This window comes from Lissotriton vulgaris, chromosome 6 (genome assembly GCF_964263255.1).
Source record: "Lissotriton vulgaris chromosome 6, aLisVul1.2, whole genome shotgun sequence".
Taxonomy (NCBI): Eukaryota; Metazoa; Chordata; class Amphibia; order Caudata; family Salamandridae; genus Lissotriton; species Lissotriton vulgaris.
Genome location: NC_141694.1, coordinates 222,592,121 through 222,605,905, shown reverse-complemented (window position 1 = coordinate 222,605,905; position 13,785 = coordinate 222,592,121). Strand labels below are relative to the sequence as shown.

At 43.9% G+C, this 13,785-nt stretch overlaps 1 protein-coding gene across 1 annotated transcript in view; it reads right to left on the bottom strand.

Annotated features, from left to right (window-relative positions):
- MFSD2B (MFSD2 lysolipid transporter B, sphingolipid) overlaps positions 1-13,785 on the bottom strand; it is a 286,777-nt gene that overhangs the window by 177,383 nt on the left and 95,609 nt on the right. Inside the window, exon 4 of the mRNA XM_086926264.1 lies at positions 2,213-2,336. Within this exon, the coding sequence (XP_086782390.1) occupies positions 2,213-2,336 (124 nt within the window). The remainder of the gene's footprint in view (positions 1-2,212; positions 2,337-13,785) is intronic.

Below are 13,785 nucleotides of genomic sequence, written 5' to 3'. Positions count from 1 at the left end.
GTGGGGGGGGCAGGGGGGTATGTTGGGTGGTGGCTCCCAAAATATTAACACCAATACAGTCATTACCTGCTGGAGACTGATAACGCCGCAGGGTTAAGACATTTTTCAAGCTCACAATAAATAAGTCATATTTTACAAAGAGCTTGAATAGGTAAACCAACAGTAGCTAAAATTAACCATAAAAATGTTTTTGAAAAGTTAAACGAAAGAGAGAGCCTAATACATGGGCACACACCAAGCTCTTTATGAGCAGAACTACTCTGAAAACTACACTCGTGACACATGCAACATGACCGCAATGTTTATTGTATAATCTCAATCAGGTTTAGTGAATCATAGTGAATCATTATTGCAACTGAGCATCTTTAGAGCCTCCACTTGCTACAACACAAATCTTAGTGGGTAAGCCTTGGTCCACCCAATGCCGGACTGGCCGTACAGGGCATTGGGCGTTTCCCCAGGAGACTGGCAGGGTGGGGGCCGGTTTTGTTACTGGGGATCGGTTTTTTGCTGAGCCTGGGGGCACTGTGTTTTGCAATTTGTTATGGGTATAAAAGCAGCCATAGCAGAATTCATTTCATATCCAGCGGTTTTGAGGCAACAATAAAAATGTCAAGATAACTCCTGTTATTCATGTTTTTGCTGGAGAGGGATCGGAGTTTTGTCCAGTGGCAGCTCTAGCTCATCTAAAGTAATGCAGTGTGTTAAGATACCCGCTGCAAAGAACATGTACATGCATATCACAGAACGGTATTTTATTTGGCTAGCTCCGTGGGTTACTGCTTTTGTCATAGAAATCCTTTTGTTACTGTGCAGTTCATAAGTTACAACCATAATATAGTACAGTGAGCTATGAACTGCCACCAAAGAGCTGCATGCAAACTGCATGGTAGAGGTTAGAAATTTACATTTTTCCCCCAGTCTTTTATTATCCTGATGTCCCCTTTGTATTATGTAACATTTTCTATGCACTGATTTACGCATGTATTATTCATTGTCTCTGTATGTGTATGTGTGTGATGCAGGGCTCTGGCACCATACACTGGTATGAGAGGCATTATAAAACAAATGAAATACCTATGAGAAAGGGACTATGGAGAGAGGGCGGGTACTTTTGGAGAGTGATAGTGAAAGAATCTATGGAGGAGTTCATTAAGGGGGTACCCAAAAATATTTTCGTACTGAGCACCACCAACTCTAAAACCGATCCTGCCGTGCTGCTTACTGGGGTGGAGGATGCTACCATCTTTCAAAATCGTCTTTCATTGTGTTCTCAACTTCTTGGCTGTGCTTACCAGTGAATGTATACACTTATGTTATATTTAAATTCATGTTTAATGCTTGACATCATATTTTTTGTGTTTACCGTAAAAATGACTGTGCATATGACTGGGCTTCCCAGTGTACTGTCATCATTTACGATGCCTTAACCCCTCCCCTGCTGGTGACGGAACCACTCCATCATCAGCCGCGGTCGCGCTGTGCTGATGATGGAGCGGTTCCATCATGGCCCGCTCGGCACACCTGCGCGGCACGGATTCCGCGCCTGCGCTGAGAGTTCCATTGAGCGGGCGGGGCCGTGACGGAACCGCTCTGTCATGAGCACAGTGCAACTGCGGCTGGTGACGGAGCGGTTCTGTCACCAGCATGGGCGTGACGCGCGGCCCCCCGCCTCCTTAGCACTGCGGCGGAATAGCCGCCGCAGTGAAGGGGTTAGCCGCCGCAGTGAAGGGGTTAAAAGCTATTACGATTGAATTTATAATGAAAAATGTGTTGTAGAATGCACCATTTTTGCCATTTTTCACAAATTTTCTCAAGGGAAATCCCTCTCCCCAAACCCTCCTAGTAGTGAGTGGTCAGGCACGCTCGCTATGCCCCGGATGGGGGCTGGTCTGACACAATTTGCCAGGGCTTCTTTGGGTATCCAGCCTGGACCTGGATCCACCTATAAGATGCACTGGGCGTACCCCATGCTCTCCTGGAACAATTTCTGACAGAGTATTCGCTGTTGTACTGATATATGTATTTATGTTTGCGGTTTTACATATCACAAACATGTCACAAGATTGTTAGTGCACTTTCTAATTTAACACAAATTACAAATTTGCAAAAATATGTATATGCACAGTACTTTACAGATACAAAATCATTATTATATATCAAAAAATGAGGGTGACTTGCAATCTCTCATGACGATGATAGCTGCACTTACCGTAGTCAAGGCCTGGTAAAGAGAGAAAAAGGCCAGGTACCAGAAAACACGTCCTGTGACAAAAGGAGGCACAAACCACAGGAAAAAATAGGACACAATCATGAAAGGGGTGCATCCGATCATCCTGGAACACAAAGAGATGTGGAAAAAGGTTGGACGGTAGTTGTAAACCAAAATAAACACTTTATTTATACTATTCATTGAGTTACCATATTTGTGTAAACTATTGATAATTTTTATTACCATCAGGAACGGGGCAATGATTTTTGAAGCCATAGGAAATAAGCATTGGCAAAGCCAGTAGTTTTTAGCCATTGTGACCTATCGGCTTTGGCAATGGTTTTAGTAATTTTGTTATGTTATGTTAAGTACATTTATATAGCCCTACGTATACCCGAGGGTGTCCTGGCGCTAGAAGCAGGTGTGGAAACAAGAGCATGCTGCGTAGAAAATAACAGGTTAAAAAGCCAGGTCTTAAGCTTTCTGAAAGCCAGCGGAGAGGGTGAAGATCTATTATGGAGTGAAAGGGAATTCCAGAGTTTGGTGGCTCCTACAAGGAAGCTACTACCACCTCATCTAGCTTTCTTAAATCTAGATGGCGTAACTGAGAAAGCACCCAGAGATCTAAGATTCTTGTTAGGAGCGCACAGCAATCTGGAAGGGCTAGAACAGCGCAACATACTCAGCAGTTTTGGATTAAAGAGCCTGAGCTGCGTATGGGCTATTTATCCCCTCCCCCATCAACCCATGAGCTGAATTCACTGCTAGGAAGAAGGGAAGGGTAATAAAGCAGAGCAGGCTGGAGGGAGAGGGAGCTGGTAACCAACCACCCAATGCTCTCTTTACAGACATGGACTGTTGCTATGGTCCGCAAAGGGAGAATTCTGATTGGCTGACCAGCTACCAACATTCGAAAAAGGGTGCTAATAAAACATTCTCCTAATTCATTTTAAAGGGTAAATAAAACAATGGCCTTTAGGCCCTTTGAGTAAAGTTGCACTGGTTATCACAATACAAGCTGGGTCGAGCTAGATGGAGGCAAAAGTATTTATTTCTCTCCAAAGTTATTTTAAAAGAGAAACAATATCTGGTATTGACGTCCTCCCCTAGGCAAACATGATTATTTGGGGAATACTATTAATACATTATAATAGGCAATATAGACACAGGGTCTACATGCTGAACAACCCAAAAGCGCTTTTGGCCTCACACTTTATACATGACAATAAAGTACAACCCTAATAACATATCAGGGGACCAGACCTGACAAAACAGCACTCATGTGACCAGCAGGGCTCCACATGTGCTTAAGATCACGCCTCCATTACGGCAGAAGTAAATTAGGCTCAAACAAAAATGCAGTCCTCCCTCCTCAGGAAAAGTCTAAAAATCAGACACGCTACAAAAACACATCACTCACTAAATCTGGCCAGGCAGCAATGTACTACCCCCCTACCCCTGTCAAGCATCACCGCCTGCATTATTGATAGCTATGCCCCAGTTTACAGGATCAGTATCCAGTGAAACTACCTAGTAAACTTGGCTACCGACTATCCCCGAAAGACCCTACTGAAAGACTTCCTTAGGGGCTTTTTCCTAACTACCAACTGATTGATGGGTTTATCCAGTGCTTAATTTGTGAAAGAATAAGTGCCGGTGCCCAAGGCTCTGCTCAGTGTGCTGGGGCCTATATTATTATAAACGTTATCCTGTCAATACCAAGGCTGCATTGTTCCTGCCCCTTTATCTCACTGCTGGTTCTGCCTTTGGCAGTTTTCCGTCTTTCTCGTCCTCCTTTTTTCGCCTGTGTTTGTTTTTCCTTCTCTTCTCCTCCATCAATGTCTGGGGAGGGAAAATAAGAGCTGTTCTCCAAAATGAATTCCAGGGTCCGCCACCTGCTCAAATTAAGCACAGACTTTTTTCCAGATTGCTACCCTAGCCATACATATTCAGAATATACTCTATCCAAGGAAAATCTAAACCAAATAACCTATTTGAGTGCCTTGCGCTCCATAGTACCCAAAAGGAAGCATATTGGTGGTTATATGTCACTATATCGTATTTAAAATCCACTGCATTGACCGCTATACTGTGAAGGTACATACATTTATGGAAGTATAGATGTATTGATCTTAGCTTCACATCTACTGACCGTGCCGATAAAGTGGATGCAATATTTTTGTCATAGGATATATCGTATGCGATAAAGGACTTCTCACCTGTATTGATACCATGTAAAAAGAAGAAAACATAAAACAAATTCTTATAGAATCCGTATTCTTCAAATGGTGCAATGCAGACACGAAGTCGGTAAATCATTAGTAAAAAATTGCTAATTGTAGATAAAATTGAAGGGGAGTAAGTTGTATCAAGCTGCATTCTTTCCAACATGTTTTGGAAAAAGTATTTCTCTTTCCACGTGACCCTGCTTTCACACTGGTTAATTCTGGACAGTCCTTTGTTCTGAGCAGAGTGCATTCAACCTCAATGTAATCTACTGAGTGCTAAATTTACAACACAAACAATAGAGCCTAAAACAAATCATATAAAAAAGATTCTCTTGTAAGCCCAGGGACCCCACGGATATAAGTAATCGCTTATGTGCAAATTGATTCATGGGCAAGTTCACACTGTAAAAAAAAAAACAAGGCAGGACAGAGAAATGTGGCTGCTTTAGAGAAACAATGATCAGTCTTTCTGTGCAGTTCTACTCTCCTCCGTGAAATAAAGGCAATGATGTGCCTGTGTTTAGGAGGAGGAGCTGCCTCATGAAAACTGCCAGTTCCAGAGACCTCTCTGCCTGAACTCACAACCTCTGCCCTCTGGTGAGAGGTGAACATGACCACATGCAGTAAAACAGTGCCCATCAAATAAACTACACAATATAGAGTCATGGTGCATGTGTCTCAGCATCACATATATCGGGTAATGCCATGGCAAAGTAAAAGCAAAAACGAAAGGTACTAAAGTACAAACAAATACTGACAAAGCCAAGAGACTGCTCCTTTTAGTAGTGGCTGTTAGACCTGTCAGCTTTAGCGTGGTCTTCCTCCAAACCTTTGCCTGCTTGCTTCCAATTTTGATGCTCTTATTTTGTTGGTTCCAGGACTCTGGGCACTTTACCACTGCTAACCAGTGCTAAAGTGCATATGCTCTCTCCCTACAGATGTTTCTTTTTATTAATCCACAATTGGCATATTTAATTTACATATAAGTCCCTATAAAGTGCACCACATGTGACCAGGGCCTACAAATTAAAAGCTACATGTGGGCCTGCAGCACTGATTGTGCCACCTACTATTGTAGCCCTGTTAAACGTGCCTTAGGCCTGGAACTGTAGAACCTGTGTGTGCAGTTCACACTACCATGTTGACTTGGAATTTAAAACCCCTTCTGAAACCTTAAACTCGCCTTTTATTACATATAAGTCACCCCTAAGGTAGGCCCTAGATATCCCAAAGGGCAGGGTACTGTGTAATAAAAAAGCAGGTCATGTACTTGTAAGTTTTACATGTCCCATTAGTGAAACACTTCCAAATTCGTTTTTCACTACTATGAGGCCCAAGCCTCCAATAGGTTAACAATGGGGAGTCCTGGGCACATCTAATAAGGGTGCTTCCCAATTGGAAGTAGGTAGAGTTGTCATATTTAGTACCCATGGAATTGTAATGATAAATCACTATTAATGGTAAAGTTGAATTTTGATAACAGTTTTAAAAATTAAATTTTTAGAACGATGGCTTTTTTCTGCTCTTAGCCCTATGTGCCTCCAGCCTGTCTCTAATACACAATTGGGGCAGGTGACATCTGGGCTTTGGGCATTCCCTCTAGACAGCCACTCACAAAGGAAGCTTAGGTGTGACTGATGGGCCATCCACATCCTGATTAGCCATCTTGGACAGGATGGAAGGGTGGAGCTAGGCACAGGCTCACACTTACACCTGAATAGGCTGTGTCCTGTTTCCATACCAAGGACTGCCTGCACATCTCCATCGACGCAACGCATTGCCACTGCTGTGAGGATCAGGTGCCATGCATTGCCAACGATGTGGCACATTGCCTCCATCTCCTACGCATCTCGGACTTTACGTGGCTCAGAGCCGACACACTGCCTCCATCTTAAGGATCGATGACAACGAATCACCTCCTCTGCTCCTCTCATTGCCACCTCTGCTCCTCACATCACCCTCAATGCAAACAAGGTACTTTGCAGCGGGCCAAGGCTGGTTCCTGTATCTGACCTGCGCTCCTTCACAGGCGGCCTGCACTTTTGGATTTGACCCGGTCTAGCGTGCCCAGATAGCTCCGGTTGCCGCTTTATGCTTTTAAGCATTACATTTCAGTTTATTCTTTGAAAATTCATAACTCTGTTTGTACTTAAGTGTTTGTCATTTTGGTCTTGCTCTGTTCATTGAATTCAGCTCTATTTTACTAACAAGGTGTGGTATTATTTTGTGTGGTGTTTTCACTGTTTTAATGTTTGCCTCTTAAGTTAAGCCTGGCCGCTCTGTGCCAAGCTACCAAGGGTTGAGCACAGGTTAATTTAGTGTGTGGCTGTGACTTACCCTGACTAGGATTGTGGTTCCTGCTTGGACACTGTGCATACCTCTGCCATCCAGAAATCCAACAGTGGCAGTGTGTGTCAACTGGTGAGCAAGTTTAGGTGTGTGTTTGTGTGGGTTTGCATGGATGGGTGAGCCAGTGAATGTTGTGGTTGAGTGAGGGGGAAGGTGAACGTGAAAGGTTAGGAGAATCTGAGCTGTGAACATGTGCTCTAGGGTGGGAAACTATGTTGCTTCAAAGTAGCTCACTGGTCTGTGCCTCTTCAGGAGTTTATTGGAAGTATCAATATTAAAAGTCTGTAGGTTTGACAGCCTCAGTGATATTGCAGAACTGAAACAACTAAGTAGGGCTGCTACCCACTCAAAAATCTAAAAGAATGCCACAAAATACCTTTCCACCTAAAAAGGGGGACAACTAGAGCTTCTTGAGTTATCTCGATTGATGGTGCTGCAAGTGAGACTTTTAGCATCTCCTTTCATCGTTCAGATACCCTTGTAGTATCCAGTTATAACTGGGTTTCAGCCATGTGCAAGAGAGAGAAAAGCGAAAAGCTGCTAGAACTATAGGTCTGTGACAACTATGTCACACGTGACCATTGAAACATACTGCTTTTACGATAATTTGAGGAAGATTCATTCACATACTGAAGCAGTATCTTAATTGAATGTGTGAAACACCTTCCTGATGTCACAAACCAACGAGTATAAAAGAATACAGATATTTCCTAATACTGTTTTTGACACATATATGAAGTAATTCAAATCATAGAACAAGACAGTCGGTCTGGCATTGGCTAACAGCCTTTCGGCTCTGACAACCTTGTTTTGTTTTATTGTGGTTTTTGCAAAACATTATTGTTGAGAAATCTGTTGGTCTTTCATCAATCACAAAAAAAAACATTGGCTGAAAAGGAAATTATTTTTTGCTCTCAGAAAGCACACATTGCCATAGCATTCCGTGGAAACTCAATGGAAGTACTTTGTGTGAGGATGTTCTTATGAAAGGGCAGAATGTTGTCAATCACAATGACATTATCCAATGGCTGAAGTAGGCTGATCTACTGCCTACTGTGTGATGTACTGGGTGGAAGAAAAATGGAAATGAGCAATAACAGAACACTGGATGAAGAGGGTTGGCTAAAAGCCCTTATTGGTAAGTCTTTTAAACATATAATTTGGAATAGAAAATTGGCTTTGACTGTACCAACTGATCTGATTACTACATTTCTTAAAAGTCTAAATTTATCTGTTCAATCTTCTAGTCTAAAACTGCAAATGTTTAAAACTGTTTGTCAATTATACCATACTCCTGAGAGGATCCTTAAATGGGCAACGAATAATAATTATTCTGATCACACGAAATGCCCTAAATGTGACCTGAATGGCGCGGATATTACCCACATGTTTTTTTCTTGCCCACGTCTTAGTGAATATTGGGAAGGAATAATTAAGGTGATTGCTGATAGACTTGAGCAACCTATTTCATTTTCATATACTGATGTGTTGGTGGGCATCAATGGGGGTAATAGTGCGTTCAGAGATCTGTTGAATATTCTAATTACATGTGCAAGACTAACTATTGCTAGAGCCTGGATTCAAAAAAACCCACCAATAGTTTTGAAATGGTGGAGCCTAGTTAAGGAAACATATAATATGGAGACTGCTATTGCTGATTCAAGGGGTCTACAGGCCAAACGAAAAATTGATAGAATTTGGGGTTTATTTATGTCTTAATAATTTTCTTCTTAAAACTTATGTTTGTATGACCTTTTTATTTGCTATGGCCTATGCAATGTTTTATAATTGCTTACTGTAGTTATTGAAAATTGCTTTATATCTTTTGTAAATCGAAATGTTTTATGGTCGATTTGTCTTGTGTGCCCATTTGATGCAAATAAAAATTTTTTACAAAAAAAAAATATATATATAATTTTAGTAAAATCAAAAGGATGTGGCTAACGTCAAACCTAAAAAATAGCAGTTGCAGTTAAAACATAGGTACTGTTGAAAACAAACATATCCACACTTGGACTTGACTTTGATGAGAATGTAGCAGTGTACTACCCTCGATGTCGAACTTTGAACTTTTTTTTGTCAAAATCCTTCTTAACGAAGATAAACCGAACTCTATACGAACGCCAAGAACATCAGTTAGCTAAAACCGATACGCAGTCTGATCGAACTTTGAACTTTTAAAGGAGCCACACAGCTAATGATGTCACAAAAGGCCTCAAAACCGAAAGATAAATCATGAAATTCCTAATCTTGGTAGCGGTTAGTGATAAAGGAATTGTTTTCTTCTGGCCATTTGCTTATGCATAAGACAACGGTCACAGCTGCCAAGTGACACCCTCATTACACGTGACACCTTGACCTAATCCTGCTTTTCAGTCAACGGCCCAGTGCATTGTGGGTCTTTAAAGTATTAAGTACAGTATTACTGTTGCAGCAGGCAAACTGTTGTTAGATAAAAGAAAGAGTAGTTCATGGTGTTACACATAACAAGGTCCATTTTAGATGTTTTTTAAAGTATTTTAGTCCTGTCAACGTAGTATATACTTGATTCTTCTTTGGAGATGCAGCACTGAAGGCTGCTTGCTTTTAACTGAAATGTGTATGGTCAAATGAAGGTGGTCAGAGGGGTCACCAAATGAGCCTCTACTGACATTGATGAGCACGTCATGGCTGGATACTTGCCAGCTCGCCTAATTGATCAAGTCCACCAAAGATTTTATTCAAACGTATTATTGCACCTGTATCAAAGGGAGTTCCCAACTGTAATGTTGTTTGTTGCACCCCCAATGATGTTGACACACGCTGTGCAGGTTTAAGGTATAGCTTTATTAAGGGGAAAGATCTCTACAAGAGAAGCGCCGAGCGTCTTATCAGATTGCGCTCCGGTCGCTCAATGCCGCAATTCTGTCATGCGCGCATGCGCAATCACTCGCGCTCTAGACGTCCGTTACGTCACGTGGTGACGTAAGCAAAGGACTAGAGCGCTACACCACATACCTCCCCTTTTTATACATACATCAAAACGATCATAAGTCCCATCTAACAATCCCCCAGTTCAAAGTCTTTGAAGCGAGCAGGCCTGACCACCACTCTTCCCACTTGTGTATGCCTTACCGGGGTGGAAGTTTCTAGGGCACTGTCTCCTCCGGACTCACCCTACAGTCTCTCTTTAGATTACATTCACTTCTCCTGGGAGTCTCACTCTCCATACCCTCTTCTTCTTCCACACTTGGTCTCTTCATTTCTTCCACTTCACCATGTCTTTCTCTTTCTTCCGGTCCATCTCCTGCTGGGACGACCTCATCTCTGCTGCTGCTCAGTTCATGCTCTGGTTGACTTTCTTCTCCTTCCTCCAGCCATTTTAGGATCTTGTTGATCTTCGCCATGCGGTCATAGGACCATACATTCCCATCGCTGAGCAAGGCTGCTCTATCATACACTTCTTTCACTTGCTTTGGCGGGCTGTATTTGCTTTCTCCTTTCCTCTTCAGTGCCGCCAACGTTACTCTCACCCATTCCCCTCTCTCAAGAGCTGTTTCTTTAACGTGTCTCCTCTTATCAAAATGTTCGAGTATACTTTCTGGGCCTTTTCTAGATTGTGTTGCACAACCGTTGGAGACCATTTGCTTGTTAAAGTCTTTTCCCGCCACATCACATTGTCCTTTGTGAACAGGTGTCTACCTCTTAGTATTTGGAATGGACTGTATCCCGTGGAGGTGGGGGTAATCCTGTACGCCCCCAGCATACTCTGGACTTCTCTTATCCAGTCTTTACCTTTTAAGATGGCCGCTTGTATGGATCCCATTAGGACTCAATTGAATCTCTCCACTTGTCCGTTACTAGAGGGGTGGTACACTGAAGTGTGTTTACTCTTGATGCCATTCCTTTCTGTATACTTGTTCCACTTCTCAGATGTGAATTGTGGCCCATTGTCACTTAAGATTGTCCTGGGAATGCCTTCCCTTAGAAACACTGAGGTGAGGAATCTTATCACTGTGTCCGAATCCATTTCCTCCTGCACATGAACTTCTGGCCACTTGGAGTACTTATCTACCAAGACACATAGATACTTCTGCACACCTTGACTATCCAAAACTGGTCCCAGAATGTCTACTGCCACGTCTTCCCACGGGTTGTGGGGCAGATCAAATCTCCCTAAAGCTGGCCTTAGCGGTTTTAATACCTTGTCTGCACCTTGGCACTGTTCACAGTCTCTCACATATCTTTCCACTCTGACATCTACTCCTGGCCACCAGTACATTTGCTTAACCCGCAACTTGGTCTTCACAATGCCCAAGTGACCTTCATGCAGTTGGCTGAGTAGGCGCGGGATCAACTTCACTGAAGGCACCACCTTGTCTCCCCGATACAGGAAAATGCCGGTGTCGCTCACAGAAAGTTCCTCTCTCACTTCATAAAAGCTTCGGATAGTCTCTCCCAAGTGTTTCTTTTCCGGCCATCCTCGGAGTATGCATTCTTTGACCTCTGTCGCGTCTTCATCTTCCTCGTATGCCTGCGCCCATTCCTGTTTTCTGATCACCTTTTCTGAATCTTCCATGATCGCTATCATCTCCTCATTTTCCCTTGAAGGACTTGGGGCATCTTCCATGGCTGAGGCTAGGCTCAGGTAGTCAGCCACCTTATTGCGAGTGCCTGGTCATACGTGTATTCCAACAGTTTCAGCATCATCTTGGCTATGCGTGGGGTAGCGGTTGCATGTCCACTTGAGGTGAGGGCCTTGACCAACGGTTTATGGTCTGTCTGCAGACGGAATCTTGTTCCCCACAAGAACTGTCTGAATTTTCCCATGGCCCACACGACTGCGAGCATCTCCTTCTCGATTACACTGTATTTTTGTTCGGTGGTTGATAACGCCCTAGACGCAAAACTAAGAGTCTCTACCATGCCATCTTCTCTTTCTTGTGCATCACTGCTCCTAGTCCCCTGTCGCTGGCATCAGTAGTGAGTATGCTGTGCCCTTGAGGATCATGTCCATGCAACGGTACTGCTTGGCTTATGTCTCTCTTCAATTCATCGAATTCCTTTTGTGCTTCTTCGTTCCACTGGAACATTATCTTGTCCCTTATGAGTTGTCTTAAATGGTGCGTCTTAGTGGCGAAGTGCTGAACAAACTTGCTATAATATTATGCCATCCCCAGGAATGACCGTACTTCTTCTTTGCTCACCGGGGCTTTCGCATCACATATTGCCTTCACGTTTTGTCTTTTGGGAGTGATGCCTTGGCCACCTATTTCATGCCCAAGATATGTGACAGAGGACATCCCTAGGCGACATTTACTCCACTTTGCCATCAGGCCCTTCTCTTGCAGTACGCCCAGGACTCTGTACAATTTTCTATCATGGTCTTCCTTGTTCACCCCCATCACCAAGATGTCATCTTGAAAGTAGTGGATGCCCTCAACAACCTTAAACAACCGGTGCATTAACTTTTGGAAAACAGCAGCCGCAGAGGCCAACAGGAAGGGCATCCTGCGGAACTGATAGCACCCAAATGGGGTTATGAAGGATGTGAACTTCCTGCTCGATGGGTGCAAGTCTATCTGGTGATATGCGGATGCGAGATCTATGGTGGAGAACCACTTCACTCCTCTCGTTTGGGCTAGCATATCTTCTATCCGGGGCAGTGGAAATTTCTCCACGATCAGGCATTTGTTGATTTCTCACACACAAGCGCACCTTGCCATTGGGTTTCTTCGCCACTACCAAGGGGGCCAGCCACTCCGCGCTGTCTATGGGCTCGATTATCCCTTGTTCCTCCAGCCTGCGCAGTTCCAATTGTACTGCTTCTCTTACGGCAATAGCTATATTCCAGATTTTCTTTGAGAATGAGTTTATGCGTGAACTTTTCATCAAACACTTTGGGAAATTCTTTTCTGACCTTCTCTGGGTCTGGCCAACCTTCTCCGTCTGTTAGCAGTACTTGCTCTACACCTCCCAGGTCTAATTTAATACCTAGGTCTCCTTGGTCTTTCCAACCAAGCACCGCTCGGCCTTTCTCCGCCACATACAGTTTGCACTCAGATGTTCTCCCTCAGACCTCAAACTTGAGCACTCTGTATCCAACCATGGGGATTAAGTCGCTAGTATACGACACCGGTCGTATGTATGGTGGTTCCAGTTTGGCTCCCAAGCTGGGCTTGAACTCCTCTTCCCACACTGACCTTTGGACGATGGTGTACGGGGATCCAGAATCAATGGCGATCCTTATCTTCACCCCTCCAATCAGCATGCCCGCTCGTGGTTTGCTGGAGCGCTTGTTGTCGATTCCCAACACTTGGTCATCTATACACAGCACCAGATCCTCTTCATCCTGCTCTTCTCCATCCCCCTCGGCATGGTCTCGGGCTATCCACTTTACGACTGCTCTTTTACTTTTCCTACGGCACACCTTCTCGTATTGGCCAACGAGACCACAGAACGAGCACTTAGCTTTGAGCGCTGGACTCCGTTCATCTTGGGCCGCGTGGTACGCACTCCTGCATCTGTAGCACGTGGTCTTGCTGTCGCCGGCTTGTCTCCCTTGTTGTCCTGGTTTTCCCGCCCATTTACCAGTGCCTCTTGGGTCGTTAGGCGGTGATCTGAATCTTCCTGAGGGCTCTCCATCGTCCATTCTGTTCACCATCGTACGCTGGACACTCTCCCTCTTCGCTGCATCGGCACACCGTTTCGGCAACTCCGCTTTCTTTACCATTGCTATCACTTCTTTTATTGATGCCACTCCATGTGCCCACAGTTTATCCTGGACGGTCTTGTTGGTGGTATGCATCACGATTTGGTCTTTTATAAAATCATCTTGGAGTGCTCCGTATTTGCACTTGATCGCCAACCTCCTCAGCTGACACGTAGTCGTCTATGGACTCTCCCGCCTCTTGTTTCCTCTTTTGAAAATTGAAGCGATCGATGGAGACGCCCACTGCAGGACGGTAGTGATCATCTAGATCCTCCAACGCATGCTTAAATACGTCCACATCCGCT